This window comes from Odocoileus virginianus, chromosome 2 (assembly GCF_023699985.2).
Source record: "Odocoileus virginianus isolate 20LAN1187 ecotype Illinois chromosome 2, Ovbor_1.2, whole genome shotgun sequence".
Classification (NCBI taxonomy): domain Eukaryota; kingdom Metazoa; phylum Chordata; class Mammalia; order Artiodactyla; family Cervidae; genus Odocoileus; species Odocoileus virginianus.
The window spans coordinates 13,305,735-13,333,065 of record NC_069675.1 but is presented as its reverse complement, the minus strand read 5'-3'; the positions used below and the strand labels follow the sequence as shown (position 1 = coordinate 13,333,065).

The 27,331-nt window shown below is 50.2% G+C and overlaps 2 protein-coding genes across 5 annotated transcripts; both read right to left on the bottom strand.

Annotated features, from left to right (window-relative positions):
* Window positions 1-1,046: 1,046 nt before the first annotated feature.
* On the bottom strand, window positions 1,047-12,832 carry CLEC4F (C-type lectin domain family 4 member F). 2 transcript variants are annotated; one of them, XM_020872915.2, is made up of 7 exons: window positions 12,704-12,832; window positions 11,765-11,881; window positions 11,370-11,465; window positions 8,461-9,582; window positions 3,475-3,626; window positions 2,066-2,184; window positions 1,047-1,457 (listed from the first exon to the last, which is right to left on the bottom strand). In XM_020872915.2, exons 1-7 carry the CDS (start codon window positions 12,777-12,779, stop codon window positions 1,313-1,315), a joined length of 1,827 nt encoding a protein of 608 aa, XP_020728574.2. In that variant the 5' UTR covers window positions 12,780-12,832; the 3' UTR covers window positions 1,047-1,312. The 2 variants fall into 2 exon arrangements, with proteins under 2 accessions (XP_020728574.2, XP_070332540.1); XM_070476439.1 differs by lacking the exon at window positions 3,475-3,626 and having other exon boundaries at window positions 1,369-1,457.
* Window positions 12,833-19,293: 6,461 nt separating this feature from the next.
* CD207 (CD207 molecule) lies at window positions 19,294-25,457 on the bottom strand. 3 transcript variants are annotated; one of them, XM_070473030.1, is made up of 6 exons: window positions 25,042-25,457; window positions 24,826-24,917; window positions 23,299-23,673; window positions 22,584-22,735; window positions 21,849-21,967; window positions 19,294-21,371 (listed from the first exon to the last, which is right to left on the bottom strand). In XM_070473030.1, exons 1-6 carry the CDS (start codon window positions 25,329-25,331, stop codon window positions 21,221-21,223), a joined length of 1,179 nt encoding a protein of 392 aa, XP_070329131.1. In that variant the 5' UTR covers window positions 25,332-25,457; the 3' UTR covers window positions 19,294-21,220. The 3 variants fall into 3 exon arrangements, with proteins under 3 accessions (XP_070329131.1, XP_070329143.1, XP_070329135.1); XM_070473042.1 differs by lacking the exon at window positions 24,826-24,917 and having other exon boundaries at window positions 25,042-25,158; window positions 25,256-25,454; XM_070473034.1 differs by lacking the exon at window positions 24,826-24,917 and having other exon boundaries at window positions 25,042-25,373.
* Window positions 25,458-27,331: the final 1,874 nt, after the last annotated feature.

Here is a 27,331-nt window from a genome sequence, read left to right as displayed (position 1 = left end):
CACTGAACTAGCCATTCTGCTGTAAGCAACCAGAAAACTGGACAAACACATGAACTCTGTTGTTTTCAGAGATTGGATAACAGGCAGAGCAGAACTGGCATCTGATTGAATGAGCCCACGACCCTCCTGGGTTTCTTCCTGGAGGATATTTCCAGACCGCTGGGCAGAGCGGGAGGGTCCACACAGGATGTGGCAGTCTCAGTAGGCTGAGGAAAGAAAGATGTAAGTTTGGGGAGACTGAGCAGACATTCTAGAATTTGGGAGCAGAGTATAAAGTAATGCAGAGAAAGAACTCTATAAAGCATCCTGGCAGGTCCCAGGAAAGCCCTGGTTTGGGCCTGGGACTAGAGGTGGAGTGACTCCCCTGGGAATAGAAGGGGTGTCTCTGGGGCTCTTTGGGGCCTGTGTGCAGGAAGGAGAGAAAGTCAGTGGGGTTCAGGTCACCCAGGAACTTACCCACAAAGAAGAGCGCCACAAGACAGGAGACCATGAACACACCCAAAAAGGCCAGAGTATAAAGTAATGCAGGGTAAGGCAGAGAAAGAACTCTAGAAATGTGTCTTGGGTTCCCTGGGCACGTTAAGGATAGGACCCCAGGATTTGAGGCAAAACACTTGCTCTAGAAATTCTCATTCTAAGCTGAGCTGGCAGAAAGCTGAGTCCCTGGAAGGGTTAATGGGGGCAAGAAAAGTCAGAGAAACGTCCCTGAGAATTAACAGTCTGAAGACAAGTAAAGCCAGCACTGAGAAGAAATGAGTTTGGGGAGTGACTTTAAAGGTCTTGGAAAATTCCAGCTCCAGCCCCGTCTCCAACAAAGGAGGTGCCAAAAACACCTGGGTGGCTGTGACTTCTGGGAACATGTACGCTGCCCAGTCATTGTAGTTTGGGGTCAACCTCTGCTGTCTGCAACAAACCAACTGAAAGGGCCTAGCTATAAAGCCCTTAAATAAAGACATCCTTATCTCAGAACAGAAGGAACCCTGAGGGAAGGAGAACCAAAGCAGGGAGAAGCAAGCCTGGTGGCTGTCGCGGAGACAAGTCCAAACTTTGGTTCATCGGAGTATTTATTGAGGAGCCACCATCTGACAGCCCTGCACTGGTTGCCGAGAGGATATAGAGACACAAGTCTTTTTTTCCTCCTTGAGAAGCTGCTGGTCGTGCTGGGTCACGTTAGGTGAACATATTCCAAAGATTTATTTCAAAAGGACAGGTCAGGAAAAGCAAAGGCTGAATGGAAGGCCCCAGCGAACCAGTTGATTGAGCGGCTCCCAAGGCGTCGTGGAGAAGGGCCTCAGTCCCACCTGCCCCTGGGCTACAGCTGGCCCACAGACGTCTTGCAGATCCAGTTGCAGAGAGCGGAACAGGATATGTCATTCCACTTCCGCTGCACTTGGACACAGTCTTCCGACCGCTCAATACCGTGTGGCCAGTTGTCCGGCTGATTCTGATCCCAAAACCTGGCAACAAGAGGGCTTCATTCTGCTGATGAAGGAAGTGTCCCTTCCCCCTGCTTGTGGCATGAGGAGCTGAAGTGACATGGGTCCCTAGACCCCTGGTGGCCCCAGGTGCCCTGAGGGTGGCTTTGCTGAGGTTGTCCTTCATTACTGAGAATGGAGGGATGGTAAGTGTGTCTAAAGTTACAAGTCCCCCCCACCAGAATTCATATTTAGTGCCTTCAGATGGGGGCAAGGCTCCTCAGGCCCAGGCCTACGTGGTAGGGTATAGGATAGGCCAAAAAAAAAAAAAAAAATCCAAAACAGCAATACCCCGTCACAGGGCGCCTGCCAGCCCCAGGACCTGTCTTATTCTGATGCCCCCGTGAAGGGGTCCAGGCAAGGATCACAGCTATGCTGGTATACACACACATTGTACACACAACCACACACATCAACCACACAGTCAAATATACACACACCTTATACACACATCACACATGCACATCATACACATAGATCACACACAATGCTAACACTTCTTGGACAGGGATACACACGCAGGACAGAGTCTCTAGACAGACCTGTCCCAGCCAGTGCCTAAGACGGCACCAGACAGAGGCAGGACTCACGCTCTGCTCCCAGCATGATCGAATGGTGTGTCATCTGTCCAGCGCCAGCGGCCCTCCGTACCGCGGTCGGTGAGGCCAATCCAGTAGTAAACGGAACCCGTGAACTGTATCAGAAATGCCTGTGGAGAAAAGGCAGTGTCCCGTGAGCTCGTGTGAGGAGCTTGTTCACCAGGCCACGTGGAAGAGGAATCCATGCCGTGCTCTCCCCAGTCCCAGCAGTGTGAAGCCCACGCTTCAGGAGCTGCACCCCCGCCATGGATTCCCTGGTTTTCCAGAGCTAGGGCAACAGACAGGTCACCTCCGGGAAGTTCCGCTTCTTCCATGTTTACCTGATGAGGAGTGTGGATTTCCTGGGACAAAGACAGACCTGGCCATGTTTTTTAAGATGCGTTTTACAAAATAGCATGTCATTTGACAGACAGACAAGAACAGTCTCAGGAAAACCCCAAGGGATGGGTAGGTCTGTAAGTTAAATCTGGCCAAACATACAGTGGGGTCCTTGTCAGTAACTTTAGTAAATTCTGATAAAGAACATTTGGCATATGGGCCACTCTGGTGCCCTGTTGCCTTTGTTGTTGTTCAGTCACTAAATTGTGTCCAACTCTTTGCAACCCCATAGACTGCAGCACAGCAGGCCTCCTTGTCCTTCACTATCTCCCAGAGTTTGCTCAGATTCACGTCCATTGAGTCAGTGATGCCATCCAACCATCTCATCCTCTGAGGTCCCCCTCTCCTTTGCCTTCTATCTTTCCCAGTATCAGGGTCTTTTCCAATTGAGTTGGCTCTTTGCATCAGGTGGCCAAAGTATTGGAGCTTCAGCTTCCACAACAGTCCTTCTGATGAATGTTCAGGGTTGATTTCCTTTAGGATTGATTGGTTTGATCGCCTTGCAGTCTGAAGGACTCTCAAGAGTCTTCTCCAGCACCACAGTTTGAAAGCATCAATTCTTCGGTGCTCAGCTGTCTTTATGGCCTCAAACTCATATATTTGTCTGACCTTCCCAAGAAGCCTGCATTGTCTGCTCATGGGCCTTCCATAGCCATGAGATGAACTGACATTAAAGTCAAGATTGACAACTAGAGAGGAAGCCTGAGAGGAAGATGAGGGGATGGGGAGGAGGAAGGAGGCACCCAGCACATTGAGGGCAGTTACCTGGTGCCCCTCCCTCTGCCCTTCCTTTCTGCTGGCCCCCCTGGGGTCTCCCTCGTTCACTGAGGACATTGGGTTTGCTGTCAGTGCTTATACGTCCTGTGCAAGATGTTCATCAGAATTCAATAAATATTTGCTCTCTGGCTGACAGAGGAGATGTGAAGGACTGCCACGCCCACTCCAAGAGGGGAAGGCCAAAGCACAAAGCCCCTGACCCCACATCAGTCCCAGAAGAAGCACCCCAAGCCCATAGCTCTGACCTGCTCCTCCTCCGAGGTCACCGAGGCCAGGTGGGCTCCATGGGACACACAGAACTGCTCAGCCTCCTGCCACGTCTTCTTGGCAGAAGAAAAGTAATACAAGTTCCCATTGTAGGACTTCCAGTCTTTCGTGATCAGCTGGAGAAGTTGATCTGGAGCAAAGGTGGGGAAGGAGAGAGAACCAGGAGCTGGCTGCAGATCCTGCTCCCTCCAGGGACTGACCACTGAGGGTCACAAGACCCTGAAACACTTGATGCCCTCAGCTAAAGGGCCACAGTCTGGGAGGCTGCACCCCCAGTGCACTACCCCACAGAGCAGGGGAGCAGCTCGGGATATCTGGCTCCATCACTCCAGGGGTATTCAGTCAGCTCTGCTACCCAGCCATACTCTTTCAAGGCTCTTGCTTCCTAGCTATACTACTCACTTTCCCAACTCATTTCTATCACCTGCTTGTCCCCTGCATCTCAGTTCCCTTCATTTCTGGGAGAGTTCACAGCCATCCTGTATCTTCACTCATTCCCTTGACTTCATCTCCATCTACTTCAGCTGTCCACACCAAGAACCACACTTGGGACCTTGTCAACCCCCGCTCTGCCTGACCTCACAATTTCAGACCCTAACGGCTCATCCTATGAGCACACGCCCTGATTCCCTCGACTATTTCATCCCCCTCTGTCCTGACACTCTGTTCTTTGACAGCCTCCTAATCACAGCTCCTTGAAATGGTGCCAAAACAGACTCATTCATTCATGTATTCTTTTATTCAATATACCTTAACTTCTATGAATCAGGAACCTTTATACAAAGATCAATTAGACATGATTCATACCCTCAAGGGAATTTCTGTCCAGCAAATGAGACAGACATAAAAATGGTATTGAAGATGGATTGATTGGAAACCATGGCAAGTTAGAGGCACAAAAGGGGGTGTGGTCTCCTTCGGCTGGGCTGAAAACAAGGCTCAGAAAGGACACTAGGTGAGGATTCACTTGAGCTGAGTCTTCAAAGACTGAGAAAGAGTTTGCCAGATGGGCAAGGAGAGAATTCCAGGCAGGGGAGAGAGTCATTGCAAAAGCACAAAGGTGTGAAACAGCATGGTGCAGCCTGATCTGTTCAAGTACTTTATGGCCAATGCACAGACTTCCCAGGTGGCATTAGTGGTAAAATACTTGTCTGCAAATACAGGAGATATAGGAGACGCAAGTTCGATCCCTGGGTAGGGAAGATCCCCTGGAGGAGGGCATGGCAATCCACTCCAGTATTCTTGCCTGAAGAATCCCATGGACAGAGGAGCTTGAAGGGTTACAGTCCATAGGGTCACAAAGAGTTGAACACAAGTCAAGCAACTAGGCATGCACGCACACACGGTCAAAGCACAAAGGATGGGAGATGAACTTGGACAGGTTCACCAGTGCTAAATCATACATCCTGTGTGAAGGAGTTTGGGTTTTTTCTTGGGAACAGTGGGAAGCCCTGGAGGGTTTGAAGAAAGATCATGATATACTCAGATTTGCCTCGTGATGGAGTAGTTGCTGAACAGGAAGAAGGCAGTCTTAATGGGACCAGAGTCACCAGTTACAACGCAGTTACCAATGATTGAATGATAGATGGTGAGTGTGTAAACCAGCATTTTTCAAAGTGTGGTCCCAAGTTCACCAGCATTAGCACCTGGGGCTTGGTAGAAATGCCAGTTCTCAGACTCACCCCAGCCTGGCTGAATTCAGAATTGTTTTTTGACAATCTTCATTTAACAAACTCTCCAGGTGATTCTGATACACTCCAAAGTCTGAGAAACAGCAGTCCAAACCAAGAATGGGCAGACTAGAGTCTGCCAGCAGCTTCTTTTCACAAATGAGGTTTTTTTTAATTTTAAGCTTATTTTTTAATTGAAGGATAGTTACTTTACAGAATTTGTATACCTATGGAACACAGCCATGCCCTTCAGTTGACAGATGGTCTTCTGCTGCTTAATCATTACAACAGCAGAGACGTTGCAACAGACTGTTCAGCCAGAAGCTCAACACATCAACTGTTTGGCCCTTTAAGAAAAAAAATTAAACTAATGGTTCTTAGCTCTAACTGACCATTAGAACCACCTAGGGAGTCTTGTTTTTTTTTTTTTTTTAATTCTGATGCTGGGCTGCATCCCAGAATAAGCGCCTGCCCTCCCAAAGAAAAGTTAGAGTTCTGGAGGTGGGTTACAGGCTTCAGTTTTATAAAAACTCATGGGGTGATTCCAGCGTGTCCCCAAGGTGGAGAAATATTCATCCCTACCAAAGCAGGAGCAAGGCGGAGGGAGTGAGGAGGACAGCGGGGTGGGGCATGGGAGACATGTCAAGAAGGGAAGACTTCCAGGCTTCCAACAGCCAGACGGGGACAGAGTGGAACAGCAGAGCGGGTCCTTGCTGTCTTCCAAGCCCCTCATTTGTCAGCCACATATTTCAGCGGTTGCTCCAAATGGCCCCCTCCCTCACAGCGCTCTCCCTCTTCTGTCACCTTTGACCAGGGACCTCTTACTCCACAAAGACATCACTAAATATCTGCTCCCTCATTGTCTTGTACCCGCATCTGCAAACCTGGGTGAACGTCCACTTCCACACCTCCTCTGCTCCCAGCCTCAGAGGTTCATGTCCTGTCCCAGCCCTTCAAGGCCAATCACTCTGCTGTGCTTTTCATTCTCTCCTCTCTCTCTCTGTCTCCCAGGTTCCAACACTGTCTCCCCAACCCCTGCCCCACTCTCTTTTCTCTCTCCTTCAATCTTCTCCCTCTTTGCTGGTGCCTTTGTCTCACCCTCAGATCAAGCCTAGCCTAACCTAGACCAGCCCTCTCAAGGAATTTCACCAAAATATTAGCAGTGGGTTATTTCTTCAATAGATGTTTTACAGAAATGCAAGTTGTCTTATTCTCATCTTTCTCTTTTTGAATATTTGCCACATCTACAATTAATGTGTAGGTTTTGAGATATAAGTATGGATGGCACAGGTTGTTTTTTAACCCCTCTTCTACCTTCCCATCTCCCTCACCTCAGCCTCATCTTTCTTCTCTTCTCAGCCAAGGCCCTTGAAGGACTGGGGCACCTTCATCTCTCACTTCCCACTGACTGTGGTCTGGCCTCCAGGCCACATACAACTCTCCACTGAAACTTTATTCCAATGACTTGCTAACTGCCCAGAGTTAGTGGGTGCTTATTGGTTTCTTTACCTGGGGCTCTTAGACATTTGCCAGAACCAGCCACTCTGTTCATGAAATGCTGTCCTTCCTTGGCTTCCCCAACTGCACACTTCTGAATTCTCCTCCTGCCTCTGAGATTGCCTTCTCCAGTCTCCTTCAAAAACACTTCTTTCCCTTCTTGCCACCTAAAAGTTGACTTCCTATTTCCACCCTCAGCTTCCTTCTCACGAAGCATCTCATCTCATGCAAACTCCTGCATTCCCACTGCCACAACCAGAACCAACATACCCAGGGGTCCCCATCTCTGTCTGCAGCAGGACTGCTCTCCTACACCCCTGACAGCCCCCAGGTGATGGCCGCTTGAATACCCCCATGGCATCTCAGATTCAGCATGCTCAAACCTCACAGCTTGTCTTCTCCTTCTATTTCCTGTCTCAGTCTATAGACCCATCCAGTCAGCCTCCTTGAAATTCTTCGACAAATACTCATTTCCAAAAGGATGAAACCTGAACTCAGAGCCATTCCACATGTAGCTGGTGTCTCTGCAGAGCTGTCTCCCTTTCTCACACAGTGTTTTTTCAACTGCCATCATCAACCCACTGGTGGATTTTGTTGAAGTTGTTGCGGGGAGAGGGAGTTTGGAGACTAGACAATAAAATACGAGTGCATTCATGTGGTAAAAGCTTTGCTTTTTGAAATGTGTGTGTGAGAGAGAGAGAGACACATAATTATACTAGGGATGGTGGGATGGAATCATTGACTCAATGGACATGAGTCTGAGCAAACTCTGGGAGGTGGTGAAGGACAGGGAAGCCTGGCATGCTGCAGTCCATGGGGTCATAAAAAGTCAGATATGACTGAGCAACTGAACAACAAACAGCATGATGTAAAATGAATTTTATGCTGTGATTACATGTTTGAAAGCCACTGCTCTGACCCTTACCTACTGTCTTTTCGGCCTGCGTCTCCTCAACTGCCCTCGTGGCCATGGTCCAGTCAGACAGACCTGCCAAAAGTTTCTTGAACCTCAAGATTCACATCTCCATGCCTGTGACCTGCTGTTCCCTTATCCTATCTGCTTGGAAAACACCTACTCATCCTTCAGGCCTCAGTTCAAAGGCCAAATTCCCACTGAAGCATCTTTGATCTTTTCTCCTCCAGAAAATTGCCTCCCTCCTTGGAAGATCCTTGTCTGCACCAAAGGACATCAGCCCTGAGAAGACCCCTTCTTGTCCTTTCTTTTGCCCCTCCCCACCCCGCAGTTTTTAGACATACTCCCAACATTGCACCTCTCAGGCCTTTTGTGCAAGGCTGCTCCACCCGCCTATAAGCTTCAAGAGCAGGCATCACATTTTGTTAACCTTTATGATCCTGACACATCCTAGGGCCTCAGGAAATTTTTGTCAGATGTATACAGGAATGCAGTACTTTGTTAAATGCTTTATATGTGTTAAGTCATTTGATCCTCACTGGGGAGCAAGTTATTATTTTCCCCACTTTGCAGGTGAGAAAAGGGAAGCTCAGAGAAGGTGAACAACTTGAGAAAAACCACAGCATCTGGGCTAGTCAGAAGTCAGAAATCAGGCTGTCTGGCTCTGCTAGCACACTCTGTCCCTATTATACACCAGACCGCGTTTGTTTCCCAGATGTAGGTTTTGTCACTCTGGTCAGCGAGTAAGCAGGGATTACACCACCTTTGGTTGGATCCGGCCCCTCTCCAGCACCCACACTCCTTCCCGGGGATGCATGTTGAAATAAGCAAAAGGCTGAAGAGACAGGAGGCTTTGTCCTCCCCGGCCCCCTCGCTGCACTTACTGCGGGTCCTCTGGAGCTGCTGCTCCTGTGAAGCCAGGGCTGTGCGGAAGCCCTCCAGGCTTCTCTGCTGCTCCTGGATTGTTGTTGTCAGGGTTTTGGTGTTCCCCAAATCCTCTCTTAATGTCTTGATCTCAGTTCTGGCCTCCTGCAGATTCCTCTCTAACATTTGGGTCTGGGAATGTAAGGCTGCGGCATCCTTCATTCCTTGTTTTAACGTCTGTATCTCTTGGCTGGCATTTCTCAAAAGACCATTTAACACCTGAATCTTGGAACCTAAGGCAACGGCACTTTTCAGCTCTGTTTTTAACACTCTCATCTCAGCATCTGTCTGCTCCAGGAGACTGTTTGCTGTTTGGGTCTGGGCAGTGACATTTTCCAAATCTGTTTTTAACAAGTGAATCTCACCTCCAGCCCTTTCTAAATGACTTCTTAACACCTGGATCTGAGCACTGGTGTTATCTAAACTGCCTCTTATAAAGGTCTGGGTCTGAGAGTTTAAAGCATTTGCATCTTGCAGACTTCCCTTTAACCTCTGCATCTCAGCAGTGGTGCTTTCCAAACTACTCCTTAAAACCTGATGGTGGGCCCTTAAATCACTGACACTATCCAGATTACCTCTTAAAACATGGATCTGGGCATTAACATTCTTTAAACTACTGTTGGCCAATCGGACCTCAGCATTTGCCGTTTCTAATCCTGCCTTCAACACCTGGATCTCCGTGTTGGCATTTTCTAAGCCTCTGCTTAACACATGGAGCTCAATGCTAGTGTTTTCTAAACTGCTTTTAAAGAAACTCTGGATCTGGGAATTTGAAGCATTTGCCTCTTCTAGATCTCCCTGGAGCTTCTGAATCTCAGAAGTAGTCTCCTCCAAGGAACTCTTTAACAGCTGGGTCTGGAAACTCAAGGTACTGGCGTCCTTCAGGAGGCCTTTTAGCATCTGGATGTCAGCACTGGCACTTTCCAGATCACCGCCGAGCATCTGGATCTGAGAACTGACATTGTCCACTCTGCACGTCAATAGCTGGATCTCCACGCTCCAGGTGCTGGCGTTTTCCACATGTCCTTTAAACAGTCGGACAGCCTCTCGGAGGTCCACCACCCTGACTGAGTGGTAGGGATCTGGAGGGAGGAAATGGAGAAAGCAGCCAAAGAGGCCCATCATGTAGGGAAGCATTCTTAAAATCTCCAAGGTAAATGTCTGCAGCACAACCCTGAGCTCTCCTCAAGCAGCCTATAACCGCCCAGGCCCTGGGGCTGGACCACCTGAGAATGTAAAGCCAAAAACGAAATAAAGGTCTGCTTAGTAAACCAGGAAGCAGAAGGATTGAAATACTTGGCTAATGGATTATTCTGCCATTCTAATTGAACTTGAAAATAACTGATTAGATCACTGAGAGCTGTTGATGTTTAATTCCACTGAAGTTTCACCATTAGATATTAATAGGTCATTATGGAAAGGCAACAGCTATGAATCAAGCCCATGTTTAGTCCAATGTTATATTTATACACCAAGCATGAAGCCTCTTGATTCACAGTTGTGACTTCCTAAAAACTATGTAGGCCACAAACATAGACATTTTCTGATCTCAAATCCATGGGAGTGGGGGGGGGAGTAACCAAAACAGAAACAAAATAAAATAGGTACCCACGGAGGAAGTATTCTGCTCAATGTACAGGGCCGTGTGGAAGTCCTCCAGTGACACTGAACCCTGACCTGCAATGGCACCTCCAGTGCTACATAGTGCAAGGGTCCCTAGCGAACCATTTGAGGATATGGGAGACCCTAGCGAAAGGCTTTGGTCATTGGGTCATTCGAGGAAACTGCAGCATCCCACCAAACCCCCTGCAGCTAGCTGCACCCTCTGTGCACCGATGAGCTAAAATGTGAGCTCAGACATTCACGGTGTGAGGCGCCCATTCCAGCCTCCTTTCAGAAACAGGGAGAAGGACCCGAATAAGCAGAGACCCTTTCTGGAGGACTCCTAACCTGCTTCTAAGCCCTGCCTAGGTAGGTATGTGAGACCTGAGCTGCTGTGCTGAGGTAAGACCAGGAGGGCCTTAAATCAATGGGACAGAAGAGAGAATCCACACAAATATGGACAATTGGTTTCCAACAAAGATACAAAGGAGAAAGGATAACTTTCGACTAATAGTGCTGGAACGACTGTACACCCATTTGCAAAAAGAAAAAATGAACTTCAGTCCATATCTTGCATCAATATTCAAAACATTAACTCAAAATTAATCATAGACCTAAATGTAAAACCTCCAAACTACAAAACTTCCAGAAGCAAACTTGAGGGCATGTCTTTGTGACCTTGGTATAGGCAAAGATTTCTTAGATACCAGACCAAAAGGACAATCCATAAAAGAGATAAGATGGATAAATCAGACTTCACCAAAACTTAAATCTTGTTAAGAGAATGAAAAGAGAAGCCATAGACTAAAAAAATGTTGGTAAATCACATGACTGATAAAAGTCACAGAAAGAGTACATACTCTAGATCTCTTTATATAAAACTCCAGAAAAAGTCAAGCCATCTGTATCCCAGCCAGCAGATCAGTGGTGGCCTGGGAACAAAGGGAGGAGGAGAGAAGAAGGATGGCCAAGGGCAGGAGTGAACTTTGGGGTCAGAAGGTTGAGTATATCCATTATCTTGATTATGATGTTTCATGCATCTATATATTTGTCAAAACTTAGGTTGTACACTTTAAATATGTATACTTTATTATGTGTCAATTGTACCTCAAAAAAAAAAAAGCCATTTATAAGAAAGATACTGGCTTTCTGTGAGGAGAACGGAAACCATTTAGGGGCCTGAGGACATTGAGGAGGAAGAAATGTGTCCTGGGGTCTGAGCATCCAGGGTTCTGGCTCCCTCCCCTCCCTCACGGCGGCTACTTACAGTCGGGTTCCTTGAGAAACTGCCCAGTATGGTTGTCCCCCAGAAGCTCTTGGAAGTAGGCAGGTGTCTCCAGTGCAGGTCTCGGGTGCTGTAGGGCTGAGATACCCCGTCCCCACATCAGCACAATCCCCAGGCTGCCCCACCCCGAGTCAGGGCTCCAGAAGGAGATGGAGGAGTGGCACCACGATCCCCTCAGAGTTCCCCTCACAGGCCTCATCCCTTGGGAACCTCCCCTTGGACAATGACCTTGGTTGGGTCCCAGGAAAGCCCTGGTTTGGGCCTGGGACTGGAGGTGGAGTGACCCCAGGAGTAGAAGGGGAGTGTCTGGGGCTCTTTGGGGCCTGTGTGCAGGAAGGAGAGAAAGCCAGAGGGGCTCAGGTCACCCAGGAACTTACCCACAACGAAGAGAGTCACAAGACAGAAGACCATGAATACACCCAAAGAGGCCAGGGTGGCCTTCAAACGCCTGGGCATCTTGGGGGCTGCAGAAACCACTGCCACGGGGTCCAGTCCTGCAGGGGAGAAGCCAGGATCCAGGAGGGGGCTGCCGTGTGGGCTGGACAGTTGCAGCGCCTCAGGCTTACTCTCCTGGCCTGTCCCATAGGACGGAGGACACTTGCCCCGCTCACCCTGGAGAAAGGCAGTGAGCACCTGGGAATGTGCACCAGGGCTCATGGAAGCTGTGGTAGCAACAGAAGGCTCAGAAAAGACCACCACCTGAGCCTGGAGGCTGTGCACAGGGCACAGACCTGGCGCAACGGAAGACAACAAAGGTATTGTTTGAATGAAAGCAGAAGGGAGGGAGGGAGTGGGGGAGGGAGGCTCACAGCAGGAACCCCGACCTCAGCATCTCAGGGCCAGCTTTGCTGCGTGAATCCTGACCAGAGAGACACTCACAGCCCTGGGGGGCTGCTGCTGCTCCCACAAGCTGACATGGGTGTCCTAAGCAGGGCTGTGCCTGGGAGCCTGGGGGCTGAGTATACAGAGAATGGAGAGACCACAGCTCCCGAGGCCTCACAGGGCCAGCCCAGTGTGCAGAGATGGGGTTTCAAACCAGGTCCCCCTGAATTCATTGTTCACTCTCCTTCTCTGGCCAGGTTGCCAGCCCCCAGGGAAAAGTCAGGGGAGATTTCACGCGAAGACTCGGCGTGGGCCACAGGCACTCTGCCCTTGCCTGACCCACCTTCAGCCCCACCTGTTTATTCGGGAAGCCGAGCCAGTGCTGAGCCAGTGCTGAGCCTGCCAGGCAAGGGCCTAGGGAGACGGCGGGGGGCCAGGGCCCAGCAGGCCGGACCTGCCCTGCTGAGGACAGGCTGAGGCCCCAGTCTTCTCACCTTGGGAGGACAGGGAGACACTCGGGTTGTCTGTGCAGAAGTGGACCTGGTCAACCCTCATCTCTGCTTCCTTCATCCTCCAGAGCAGCTCCCTGCCACGCTGTGAACCAGCAGTGGGGAAGTAGAGCCACGATACGGGTTTATATGCTCCCGAGTCACTCCTTACAAACTCTGCCTTCCCCCGCTGCTGACTCTGCAGAAGTGCCCCATCTGGGCCCTTCCCCTCAAGGCTCCCAAGTGCCCGTCGGCCCCCCCATCCTCCTTCTTCCCTCAGCCCCAACCTCCCCACCCCTGCCCTCCAGGGTAGCCTCAAACACTAGCCTCGGCCCGAAAGTCACAGACACCTTTCACCAGCCACTTAGAAGGGAGTTCGGGATTGCTTCTCAACTTTGCATGGAGGAACATCCTCATGACCCATGGCTGAGTCTTAATTCCAGCCTCAGACTCTCTTAAGTAACAGGAGGCTAGTAAGGAGGAGGCTGGCTCAGCGCAGCAGGTGTCTGCAGGTCATGGGAAGGGCTGAGGTGACTCTCTGCCCACTCAGGACCTCACAGCAGGTGTGATGGGAAAGGGATTATAACAGAATAAAACACTTATTTGGTCTCTATCCCAGTCCCCGGAACAGAGCTCCTAAAAGCCAAAGCCTTGGAGTTTTCTGAGTGACAAGTATGTCTTTTATTATCCAAAACTAACCCTTTTAAACCATATTTGCATTCATGCTGATGAGGGGACTCAGACCACTAGATAGCTTCTAGATGGAGACAGTCTTAGAAAGACTAACCCCTCACCTCTCTCGTTGGGTTATAAGAGCCCATAAACGACAAGAGAGCATCAGGAAGTTTCCTGGCTGGTGAACAAACCCACCTACCCAAAAGGCTACTGCACACCTGCTCCATGGGGACAGAGACCCCCATGCTCTGGGTCCTTCACCTTGTCCTCTGTTCCTCTTCATCTGGCTCTTTGTTTTTATCCTCCATCTAACCTGTGATGGTAAGTACAGTGTTTTCACGAGTTCTGTGCGTCATTCTAGTGAATTATCAAGCTGGGAAGGGTCACGGGGTCCCCCAGATTTGCAGTCTGCTGGGCAGAAGTGTGGTCACTTGGAGACCCTGCTTGCACGAAGTATCTGAAGTTGGGGCTGTCTTGTGGGACTGAGCCCCTAACTCACTCCATGGGTGAGTGTCAGAATTGAATTGAATTGTAGTCACTCACGGAGAAGGCAATGGCACCCCACTCCAGTACTCTTGCCTGGAAAATCCCATGGACGGAGGAGTCTGGAAGGCTGCGGTCCATGGGCTCGCTGAGGGTCGGACACAACTGAGCGACTTCACTTTCATGCATTGGAGAAGGAAATGGCAACCCACTCCAGTGTTCTTGCCTGGAGAATCCCAGGGACGGGGGAGCCTGGTGGGCTGCCGTCTATGGGGTCGCACAGAGTCAGACACAACTGAAGTGACTTAGCAGCAGCAGTAGACAGCTGATGTCAGAGAACTGGTTGGTCTCAGAAAACACCACACATCTGGTGTCAAAAGTTATGTCAGAAAATACCAAATAGGACCCAGCTTGATCCAAGATCTCACCCCTAGGTGATTAGATTCATGCTCCCCTGAGCTGATCAGGTTCAGGACTGACTTCGCCAAAATTGCTGTATAAGCCAGTGTGCCGCTTCACGATGAGACCTGTAACTCCCAGGAGAGACGAAGACTGTGTCAGGGGGTGCCTCTGCTTGTGGGCCAAGACCTGGGAGTGAGGTGTCCCAGGGGAGCTGTGCAGCCCCAGGCCCCCACCCTCATGGGGTGACCAATGAGGCAGAATCAGTACCTGCCCTGGCTGGTCAAGGCAGGCCTCCTGAAGTCAGCTCTGAGGATGACGGTAGATTCTCACTGCTCACTCCCCCATCACTTCAGAGGGTTACCATCTTACTGAAATGGATCACATTTTCTTTAACACATAAAAATCTAATTATGTATTTGTCCCCTATCTCACCAGTGGGCCATTTACGAGATGTCAGTTACCTTATAAATGGACTGTTCCATCCCAATTGTGTTGCTTTTTCCCATCTTCACCTTCATCCCTGGTATCCAATTCCTACAGCATTTTCCCAAATGCTGGAGTCAGCCTCCCAACAGGGCCCCAAGCACCACCCAAGAAGCCCACTGCCCAGCTTCCAGGGTAGAGAAGCCAGGCCGAATGTGCCTTCTTCTGTGGCCGGGCCGGGAGAGCAACTTGGGTCCAGCCTGTGTCATCAATGGCCAGTGTCCACACAGCCACAGCCAGCCAGGGGCACAGCCCATCTGCAGGGTGAGGAGAGGAGGGCTTGCCTATGCCCAGCTCATGATGCCACAGTAATGTGGGGATGTGTGTATGTGTGTATGATGTGTGTGTTTTGTGAAATATGTGTGTATGTGTATATTTGTGTGTGTGTATGGATGTGTGTATGTGTCCATACCTATGTGTGTTTATGTGCATATGGACTTCACAAGTGACTTCATGGTAAAGAATCCACCTGCCAATGCAGGAGCCACAGGAGACCCAGGTTCCATCCCTGGGTCGGGAAGATCCCCTGGAGGAGGCCGTGGGAACCCACTCCAGCAGTCTTGCCATGATAATCCCATGGACCAAGGAGCCTAGCAAGATACTCATGGGGTCACAAATAGTCGGACGTGACTGAAGTGATTGAGCACATATGTGTATATGCCTGTGAATATGTGTATGTGATGTGTATGTATATGTGTATGTGTGTTTATATGTGTATATGTGTGCCATGTGTGCATGTGTGTATGTGTGTGTGTGTGTGTGTGTTTGGGTGGTGTATGTGTGAGGGAAGAACGCAGATCCACCATCCACCACCCTGCTACCTCCTGGCAGTTGAAAGCTGAGAAGAGAGGAGAAAACACAGGAAAATGTAAAGTCAATCAACAGCTCTGCCTGAGACGCCAGCAGTGTCCATGTGGGAGGGGGGCTGCTAGAGGTACTCTCAAGAGCCTTAGACATCCAGGGGTGGCAGTGGAAAAGAGAGGGCCTGCCTTGGTTTCTGTTTCCCCACATACAGGAAGGGCCCACATCAGCTAACTCAGGACCTGTTTTCTGGGACTGAGAAGCTGACAGAGCTTCCAAAGCAGAACTGTAGAGAACCCTTGCTCAGCTGTAAGGATGGAGACTGGGGTGGGAAGGGTCATAGTCCTCCAGGCCTGGTCAGCAGGACTCCTCCTCTCACCCCCTCCCCTGTGTCCAAGCCCTTCCCACTCTAGGCTCCCAGCTTTCATTTCTCCTACAAGAGCATCATCTGCCAGCAGGAAGAAGCACCAAGAAGTTACTACATCCTTGCAGAGTATTTCTCTTTCTGGCCAGAAAAACTCAAATGGATATCTGATCCCTTAACACCAGTGGGGACCTCTCACACTGGTTTTCCCTGTCTCTGCTGAGTGGTATGGGGCTGTCTTCCTGGAGATGCAGATCCTTAGCTTCAGATGCTCCCGAAGCTTTCGATCCTCCATATCAACGCCTGGCAGCACAGGGTGATCAGCTGGGAGTGGCGGGCCCCTCCCAGAAGTGTCAGAAGGGCTGGCTGCCGCTAAGGTGGCGCCAGGAACCTCAGCAGCCAGGCTCTCCAGCCTTCACTCTGCTGCTCGGCCCTCTATGTCTCGCCTACCCTCACCTCTGCACCTTTCTCTCTTCTCTGCAAGATATATTCTCTGTGTGCTCCTCCGCTCTGCCTCACAGCCTCTGTGAATTCCGAGTTTCTGCAGCTGCCCGGTGGTGACCCCGCCAGCCTTTAACTCAGGGCCTTCCAGCTTGACTTCTCTTTGTGAACTGCTTCAATCCCCAGGTGTTTCCAGGTTCAAATTCTTTCCTAGAAAAGTGGTCAGATAGTCCCACACCTCCCTTCACATCAGAACCAACCAGAGAGTCCTTGCCAGCCTTGTTCTGATTGCTTCTTATTTACCCCAGTGGTGAGTGTCTCAGTCAAACCAGGCTGCTAAAACAAAAACATCATGAACTAAGAGGCTTACACAAGAGAAATTTCTTTCTCCCAGTTCTGGAGGCTGGGAAATCCAAGGTCAGAATGCTGTGGACACAGTTCCTGAGGAGGGATCTCTTTCTCTTTTTTGCAGATAGCCTTCTTACTGTAAATGCAGAAAGCAGAGAGAGGCAAGCTCTCAGTCTCTTCCTATAAGGGCACAAATCACATCGTGAGGACTTCACTCTGGTAACTTCAGTCAGTTCGGTCGCTCAGTCGTTTCCGACTCTTTGCGACCCCATGAATCGCAGCACGCCAGGCCTCCCTGTCCATTACCAACTCCTGGAGTTTACTCAAGCTCATGCCCATCGAGTCGGTGATGCCATCTAGCCATCTCATCCTCTGTCGTCCCCTTCTCCTCCTGCTCCAAATCCCTCCCAGCATCAGGGTCTTTTCCAATGAGTCAACTCTTCGCATGAGGTGGCCAAAGTACTGGAGTTTCAGCTTCAGCATCAGTCCTTCCAATGAACACCCAGGACTGATCTCCTTTAGGATGGACTAGTTGGATCTCCTTGCAGTCCAAGGAACACTCAAGAGTCTTCTCCAACACCATAGTTCAAAAGCATCAATTTTTCGGCGTTCAGCTTTCCTCACAGTCCAACTCTCACATCCATACATGACCACTGGAAAAACCATAGCTTTGACCAGATGGACTTTTGTTGGTAAAGTAATGTCTCTGCTTTTTAATATGCTATCTAGGTTGGTCATAACTTAATTACCTCCAAAAGGCTCCATCGCCTAATATTATCCCATTGGGATTAGGATTTTTTTTTTTTTGGAGGGGGGGATTAGGATTTTAACATAAGAATTGTGAGGGAGTGGGTTCAATCAGTCCATAGCAGTGAGGGAGGCATTTCTTGCCCCAGACAGTACAAGGTGGCCAAATGCATGGCATCTTACTCTGGACACATAAGACTCACAGCATCTTATTAGTCACACATAGTCATAGTCTGGAGGAGGACACTGGATACCATGCCAGGCCACATGGGTGTTACACCTGAAACCAGAGGGAACCAGCAAGTGTTGTGGGAGACAGGCTTTGCAGCAACAAGAGGATAAGGTGCCCCTGGTTCCTGCAAGAGGATATGACTGACTTGTTTGAATAATTTCTGTACTGGCAGGTTAGAGGAAACCAATAGGTTGAAAACTGGGTGGAGATCAGCTGGTCCAGTCAAGGGGAACTGGCCAGGTCAGGGAACACATCTGGTGAGAGTGGGGGAACCCATAGTTAGGCTTCGGGGGCCCTGTAAGACCCAAAAAGTGGCAACCCACTCCAGTACTCTTGCCCAGAAAATCCCATGGACGGAGGAATCTTGGTAGGCTGCAGTCCATGGGGTCGCTAAGAGTTGGACATGACTGAGCAACTTCACTTTCACTTTTCACTTTCACGTGTTGGAGAAGGAAATGGCAACCCACTCCAGTGTTCTTGCCTGGAGAATCCCAGGGACGGGGGAGCCTTGTGGGCTGCCATCTATGAGGTCGCACAGAGTCGGACACGACTGAAGCGACTTAGCAGCAGCAGCAAGACCCAAAAAATGTCATGGCAATAAGTGAAATTTTAGGTCTTACAATGCAAACCTTTGAATCCACTGCCCTAGTGACAAGTGCCTACCTTGGGGAGGAAGCTGGAGTGTGGGGCAGGGTCACACGCTACTCAACACAGCAGCTCAGGAACTTACTTGGTGATCCAGTGGTTGAGAATCTGCCTGCCAATGCAGGGCACACGGGTCCAATCCCTGGTCTGGGAAGATTCCACATGCTGCAGAGCAGCTAAGCCCGTACTCGGCAAACACTGAAGCCTTGGGCTTCCCTGGTAGCTCAGCTGGTAAAGAATCTGCCTGCAGTGCAGGAGACCCCAGTTCAATTCCTGGGTTGGGAAGATCCCCTGGAGAAGGGATAGACTACCCACTCTAGTATTCTTGGGTTTCCCTGGTAGCTCAGATGGTAAAGAATCTGACTGCAATGCAGAAGACCTGGGTTGGATCCCTGGGGTGGGAAGATCCCCTGGAGGAGGGCATGGCAGCCTACTCTAGTGTTCTTGCCTGGAGAATCCCCATGGACAGAGGAGCCTGGCAGGTTACAGTCCGTGGGGTCATACAGTCTATGACTGAGCGACTAAGCACAGCACAGCACAGTGGGCCTAGAACCCATGCTCCACAAAAAGAGAAGCCACGGAGTGAGAAGCCCACTCACCACAGCCAGAGCGTAGGCCCCGCTCACCTAGAGAAAGCCTGTGTGCAGCAACAAAGACCCAGCACTGCCCAAAGCAAACAGATAAATAAAACATGTGTATTACCATTTGTAAAATAGATGACCAGTGCAGGTTCGACGCATGTAGCAAGGCACTCAAAACCAGTGCTCTGGGATAACCAAGAGGGGTAGGGTGGGGAGCGATGTGGGACGGGCGTTCAGGATGGGGGACACATGTGCACCCATGGCTGATTCTTGTTGATGTATAGCAAAAACCATCATGATATTGTAAAGTAATTATCCCCCAGTTAAAATAAATTAATTAAAAAATGAAATAAAACCACATCAAAAAGTGAATAAAAAGTAATCATTCAGGAAATAATTTAAAAAAATTTTTAATGAAAAATAACACACAAAACATGGCAGCCCAGACATGGTGACTAACAGGTCAGGCATGACAGTAGGATGGAGAGCAGAGTCAGGTTTGGAAACACAATGGGATAGTTCCCTAGAAGCAGCCCTGAGCCTACAACTTGTATTTCATTTCTCCGTCAGCTAGTGCTGTGAGCAGGTAGTTGACACTGGGAAGAAGTAATATTCTCCCATAATTTGCCACTTCAAATTATGAAGAGTAAGGACAGCCAAGTACTTCTTAGAGAAGATGCAGATACCTTCCGGGCCCGCACAGCCTACCCTGTGTGATCGCCGGTCTTCACTTCCCTGATGTGCCCCCACCCCCCAGACTTCAGACGTCCCTGGAGCTTTGGGCAAATGCTCTCATATGAGCCCCATCACTGACTGTTCATTCCTCATCATCACCACATTTTTTAAAAGCCCATTTGCCCCCTGTTCCTTCAAGCTTCCTCCTAATATCCCTCCACTTCAGCCTCTTCACAACCAGAACACCACTCTGCTGGTCACAGTCACTGAAGAAAAACATCCTCCCTGCCCAGGACCCTAAAGAGGGCATCTAACGAGGACCCCGCTCCGCTGAGCCTGCCAGGCATTCACAGAGCACCCCTTTCTGCTTCTTCTCTGCTCCACTCTGGTGCAGCCTGGATCCCTGCTTCGGCCCCTGAATGGCAGATTTGGACCTGATGGCTGTGATCAGGGTCTCTGTGAAGAATGGGAGACCTGACGCACCTCCCCATCCAGTGCAAAGCCAGAGAACAGAAGCTGGTCTGTGAATGTCTAAGGAGAAAGACCATCCAGAGGGTGGTGACACGCCAGACACTGCAGTCCTATCCGGCTGCATTTCAGTAAAAACCAAAGATAAGTACTGCTCATGTTTTATGGCATTTCCAGGACTGGGACTTTCTGACTGTTATTTGAACCCCTAACTGTTTCCTGAGGACACCCCAGAACTTCATATCCAATGGAGCAAATGTTCCCTCCACCCCACACATCCACCTGTACCCCCAGGAAAAAAATGTTCCCAGGCAGCATTTTATTCTAATGAAGCTGGGGTGCTCTCTCCAGTGAAGGCGCTTCCCCTGACCCCTGGGGAGAGAGGAGATGCAGAAGAAAGAGGAGGCCCAGGGAGCAAGGCAGAGGAGCTAGGCAGAGAGACTGGGACCCGGGGAGGAGCACCCAGCAAGTGATGGGTAGGGAGAAGCACATGGATACTGGTCTAGGTCTGCAGAGACACGTTTCCATTCAGCCCCTGACCTGAACCAGTCAAGCCTGTCCCAGGGAGGAAGGGGCTCGGGTCTCGGAGGATAAGGATGATGGGGGCCATGGGTACATGGCATGAACAGGGCCTCCCAAGAGCAGAGCTCTTCCCACTGAGAACTCTTAGGAAGGCAACTGGGGATTCTGGGGCATCAGCTGGAAATGCCCGGGGTCTCAGTCTCCGGAGAATCGCTGGGATGGTCGTACACAAATTTCACCCAGTAAAGCTGAGGCTTCTCCAAAGGGACGGACTCCCCAGGGTGCTGCCCCAGATGGTGTATCTTGGTCCATCTCACTGGGGCAGTGCAAACTTCTCATTCTCTCTACCCTCACCTCCGCATTTCAACCCAAGATATCCTTTCCATTTCACCTGCCTTTGAAGCTGGAGTGGAAAGGATATCCACTATGAGGCCAGAAAATTCCCAGCCAAGGCAGGTGGACTCTGGGAAAGGATATCCACTGTGAGGCCAGAGAACTCCCAGCCAAGGCAGATGGACTCTGGGATGACTTCAGGACAATTTGAAAGCATGAAAAATTAAGGTTCAAAATCACCTTGGAGGACAAGGGAGAGAGGAGCATTTCCTTGAATTCAATGAGCACTGGAGCTTAACGTGCTAGCACAGGGGCCAGTCTGGTCATGGTTCTGATGGTTTATAGGATCGCTTACAGATGAAAAGAAATGTATTGTCACAGGAGGCATCATTCCATGACCGCAGTGCGGACGTCTTTAGGTTAACACAGTGTTCGTTGTTCCCATGGTTGTTGGGCTCGCCTGGAATCCAGAACCTACCGAAGGAAAAAAGAAAGCAAAATGCATTTCCAGTGAGTGAATGAGACTTCAACCCCCGTTTTGGGCTGGGGTGGTAGGGTTGCAAGTTTTTTCATGCCTGAGAGGAAGAGGACCAGTCATCCATCAACCTCTGAGCCTGCAATCTCCCCCAGCTTAGGGCCACACCAGCCCACCACCCTCAAGGCCCTAGAGGAACCCACAGTGCAGAGACATAGATTTAGAATGAGGTCCCTGCCAAGGCTGAGTGGACGGCCATGCTGCCAAACCCAGAGGGCATGGAGAAGCCGTGGATTTGTCCCCAGTTCCACAGCCAATCAGTGGCAGAGATTAGCTAGATCTCTGGTCAATGCTCCTGCTGATCAAGGACAGGAAGAAAGGCAAACCCTGGGGTCAGTGGAACTCTCCCCCCACCCTTCGTGCCCCGGACCCAGCCCAAGAAAGTCAGCCTGGGACAGCGGGTTCTGAGGACTTACTTCTCACTCTGGACCTTGTTGTACGGAGTGCCGTCCACCCAGTGCCAGTCCCCCTCGCTCCCTGCCTTGGTCAGGCCGATCCAGTAGGGAAGTCCGCCTGCCGTCCTGTAGAGAAACTCCTGCAGGAAGACAGTAGGCAGAGACGAGGCGTCAGAGCGCCTGTCTCTCTGGGCATCTTCCCCCATCCTCGGCCACAGCCCCTGCACCCGCAGACACAGGGTTGGGACTCCATCCTGACTCTGACTCTGACCCGCTCTGTTGGCCCACTTAAGATGAAAGGATCTTGTTTAATATTCTGTCTCACCAGGTAGAGGATTTCTTGGGCTAGATGGTGTCATTAAGGCTATTCACAAATATTTTTATTTTTCTGGGCACATGGAAAGGCTGCACTATCCTGCCCTCTTTGAAGCTGCAAATACTGCATCATGTGTTTGGCCAATGAAATGTGTTGTTTCCAGGCTTTAAGGGCCAACATGTATCATGTTCCCTTTTCTCACCTCAGCAATTGTGGAAATGTGTGTTGATACGAAATCTCCTCTGGCCTAATCCCTTAAGTAGCCACAATGAGCAAAACCCCTTGCTGGCCCTTGGTGGACACGGAGTGTGTAAGTGAGAAGTGATTGTGAAGAATTACTGATATTTGGGAATATTTGTCAATGAAGCATCATATTGCCCATCCTGTCTGATATAGCTACCAATATACCCCCTTCCTAGTGCCCACGGGACAGCACTCACCTGTTCACTCTCTGAGGTCACCGAGGTCAGGTGGGAGTTCCTGGATATACAGATCTGCTGGGCACTGTACCAGGTCTTCGGGATTTGAGAAAAGTAATAGAAGTGCCCCCTGAAGTACTTCCAGCCTTGAGAAACCACCTGGAGAATGTCATCTGGGAACAAGGGTGAAATGTGAACTCTGGTGTTCCTGCTTTCTCTGGTGCTGGCTGGGTGGGAGTATTTGAGCAGGATCCCAGAAATACAGTGAATGGGGCTGGGCTCTGGGGTCCGTTGGTCCTTGTGTAGGAGGACCAACTGGGGACAGTCCCTCAGATCCTGAAAATCTGAGATTGGTAGAGTCTCTGGACTCAGAGAGGGGAGAGTGAGAGAGGATGGATCAAGAACCCGTCTCTCCATTGACCATCACAAGTGGCTGAGCCCCTGAGCCCTAGGCAGGAGCTGCTGGAGAATGGTGAGGTTTGGACCCAGACAGAGAGACTCCCTATGTCTTCATATTCTGTGGCTTGGTGTGGGAGCCCCGGCTGGTCCCTGGTTCCTTCTCTCCTGAACAGCCCCCAAGTCCTCCCCAACTCCAGTGCTGAGCCCTCTCTTCTTAACTTTCCAGCCATGCCCATGCTTTCCTCCACACACACCAGCTCAACGGCATCATGCCTGAAATTAATAAGGTCCCATGGGCCACTGGCCAACTTGCAATGCTCTTTTCTGGGTCACTTACTTTGCTGTTGAAGCAATTTGCTGATACTCTCCAAACCGCTCTGGAGTTCCCGGACCTTTGCTTTTAAAGCACTGGCTTTATCCAAATCTTGTTTTAGCTCTGGGATTTGGGCATTTAACTCATCAACTGCTTTCCAACTACTTGTTAGCACCTGCAGCTGTGCACTGGCTTCCTTCAAGCCTGTTTCCAACCTCCGGATCTGAGAACTTATGCGATCCAAACTGGCATTCACCATCTGGACCTGAATGCCCACTGCCACCAGGCCACCTCTGTTCCTCTTGATCTCAGAACTCAGGGAGCTGATGTTGTCCACACGAGCTTTCAGCAACTGGGCATTGGTCTTGACATCTGATATTGTGCCCATGAACCAGGGATCTGAATTTGAGGAAGTCAAGAGGTCAGCTGCAGGGACCCTCAGGGACTGGAGTGGGGTGTTCCCAGGGTAACGAAAGGAAGGGGGGGGAAGGTATGGGCTCAAGCTTCCCAAGGACCCAGCCCAAGGAGCAGCTGCCTACCCTCTATTCAGTCACAATGTATTCATTCAACAATCATGGGATGGACACCTTCCATGTGCCAGGGACTCTGCAGATGCAGATCATGCAAAGATTGGTAAATCACGGGATCTCTGTCTGAGGCTCTCATAGGTAAGCAGAAGAGGGGATTAGAATCCAGTCCTATATTTCCTTTGCATGTTCAAGGCACATTTGGTAATGAGATGCCTCCAGTCACCCCGTCATCCTTCTCACGTCACACTGGGCCCCATCACTTGACTCCCAGCCCTCTCTTTCCAGAGACCCCCACAGAGCCCATCAGCTAGGGAAGCACCGTCCCCCCCATGACTGCCCATAGGTCCCTCATGGCCGTCAGAGGGGCCAGCCATGAAGACTTCTTGTCTGGAGGTGATTTCTTCTCCAGAGGAAAACGAGAAGGGAGAATTATGAAACCACTTCTCCTCTTCCCTTGTCCTACCCGCTGTTACTGTCTGCTCAGGCTACAGGCTCAGGCCACAGAAGAAACCAAAAGTATACCAGTGGACTCAGAGCAGGGGAGATTCTACTCAGAGCCTCTAAGTCCAAGTCCAAATGTGTGCTGGGGCCTTGAAGGGAGAAGACAGACGTTCCCTCTGTCTGCTATCTGGAGGCCTAATGAGAGGAAGAAGCTTCTACCAGCAGCAGAAGCCAAGCAGGCTTGGCAAAGCAGGAAGAAGAAGGAAGATAAGTCACACATCCAGTGAAGAAGTAGGGCATCTCCCTTGACATGATCTTTGTGGGAGCAGGAGAGTGAGAACAGCAAGAAAGGGTCCTGTGGGGTGGGGGGAGATGTTCCCTAACCCTAGCCTGGCCTAGTCAGTTGGGGATGAAGTTACAGTTGGGACCCCGCCCCTCATGGGGTCAGCAATCATTATACTCACTGTTGGGGATTCACCACAAGGCTCTGAATCAAAGGGACACAAAGCTCGGAGAGGAAGGAGAAAAGTGACCCAGGATGAAGACGGAATGAACTTTTCCTAGGAACGAAAGAGCATACCTTTGAGCACAGGCATGCTGATCCCAGTGAGGAAAATCTCCCCGGAATTGGAAAGGAAGGAGAAGCAGCTGGTCTTACTGCCAACTCTCTGACTGCACATGGAAAGAGGAGGAAACAAGATACATGAAAAAGCCAGAGGCGGGAGAGTGCATCAGAGAGGGGAAGGACCCCTGGCCTTGGGGAAAGACTGAGCCCAGGTCAAAGCTGGGGACTTACAGAGAATGGCCTGCAGCAGGACAGAGGTGACCATGACCAGCGTCAGGAAGACGACCACAGCGCGGACCGTGAGGAGTCTCCCCAGAATCTGGGACGGACATGTCTTGGGAGGAGGGTCTGCAGGAAGCAGAGGAGAGCGTTTGGTGAAGGAGCAGCCAACTGCAAGTTTGCCCACAGAGCCCTGAGCAGGCTCTGAGCAGAGGCTGATGCTTGCCTTGAGGCCAAAGGGAGACGTTCTGTTTGTCCACCGTGAAGTGCGCATCGAGGACCTCGCTATTGGCAGTCTTCATCCTGCACGCTCACCCTGGTGGGACAGGTGCTCCCAGCCAGCTGTCTCCCCAAAGACCTTTTATCCAGATGAAAAGGGAAGTGACCCCCAGAGTTCGTTATGTCATCCCAAAGTTCCCCATTCCTGGCTTAGGTACCTTGCCTCTCCTAGGCTACAGCGCAGTCCGCTCCTCAGAAGTCTGACTTTGCAAGAAGAGGCCATCATTTTCTCTGGGTATCTGTTACATGGACATTTTAACCATCTTGTCCTCAGACTAAGCTTTCTCTCTTATAAGACGGCCCTCATCCATCATCCAGCCGGCCATCCTTTCACCTCACAAATACACGTTAAGTGCCTTCGATGTACCAGGCACTGGACCAGGACTAAGCCACAAAGCTGAATAATCATGGCCCTTACACTCAAACAGTTCACCCATCTTCATCCTGTGTCCTTTTTCTCCTTCCTCTCTGAGTTCTGTTTCCCTTCGATTCTGTCTAGTAGAAAAGAAAGTGAAAGTGTCAGTTGCTCAGTCATGTCCGACCCTTTGGGACCCCACAAACTGTAGGCCACCAGGCTCCTCTGTCCATGGAATTCTCCAGGCAAGAGCACTGAAGAGGATTGCCATTCCCTTCTCTAGGGATCTTCCTGATGCAGAGATCAAACCCCGGTCTCCTGCACTGCAGGCAGATTCGTTACTGTCTCTGCCACCAGAGAAGCCAGAAAAGAAAGACCCGAACAAATAAATGACAATACTTCCCCTGTGGCTCAGTGGTAAAGAATCTGCCTGCAATGCAAGAGACACCAGAGATGCGAGTTGATCACTGGGTCAGGGAGATCCCCAGGAGGAAGGCATGGCAACCCACTCCAGTATTCTTGTCTGGAGAATCCCATGGACAGAGGAGCCTGATGGGCTATGCTCCATAGGGTCACAAAGAGTCATACACAACTGAACATGCTTGCACACACAGGGTGATAAACTTACTGATAGAAAAATATGCACAAATCAAAGGAAGTACAGAGACTGGAGTAATGGTAAGAAGTTCCAAGTAGAGAGACTAGCATATTCGGAAGTACGGTGTGCCTGGTGAGTCGTAAGTGGTTTGGCACTGTTAGAGTGTAAAGTATATGACTAGAGTGGGGAGGGCATGGGCTAAGGGGGCACTTGGGGTCAGATCAGAAGGACCCTTTTGGGTCATGTTAAGGAGCTTTAACTCTGGCTTATGGGTGATGTGGAGCCAGTGAAGGACTTTAGGCAGTAGAGAGACAAGGACAGGAACATTGAAGAAAGATCACTCTGACTATGGTAAGAGGCAGAGATCAGGGTAGGGGTAGGGGGGGTCTGGAAGCAGGGAGACCAGTAAGGAGACCACTGCAATAAAATGTTCAACTTTCTGTTGTTAAGGCGTGTTAGGTGATACATGCCAAGTCGCTTCAGCCATGTCCGACTCTGTGCGACCCTATGGACTGTAGCCTGCCAGGCTCCTTTGCCCACGGGATTCTACAGGCAAGGATACTGGAGTGGGTTGCTAAGTCCTCCTCCAGGGGATCTTCTTGATCTAGGGATTGAACCAGCCTCTCTTAAGTCTCCTACATTGGCGGACAGGTTCTTTACCACTAGCGCCACCTGGGAAGCCAGTATCCCTTTGTAAAATGGGACTTGAGATTCAAAAGTACGTGAAAGAGTGGGGTTCTCCTCTCTGCTTCCTGCACTCATAAGGGTCTCAGACAAAGTGGGGAGGATCCGCAACATCAGACCAGGAGCTGTTCTTTCATTCATGGGAGATGCTCAGGACAGAGAGCGGCCGATTCGGTGCCCCTCTCTGAGGGACTAAGTTTTCTTCTGGGAAGCTTCTCATACTTTGAAGAGGTCTGACAAATCTGAGAAACCTGATACAAAACATATTCTAAACAAATATTCCCTGGAAGATAGAAAAGAGAGGAGAGAAGAGAGGAAGAGAAAGAAAAAAGGAAGGAAGTTCAGATAATTGGATGGATGGATGGTTGGATGGATGGACAGAAAAT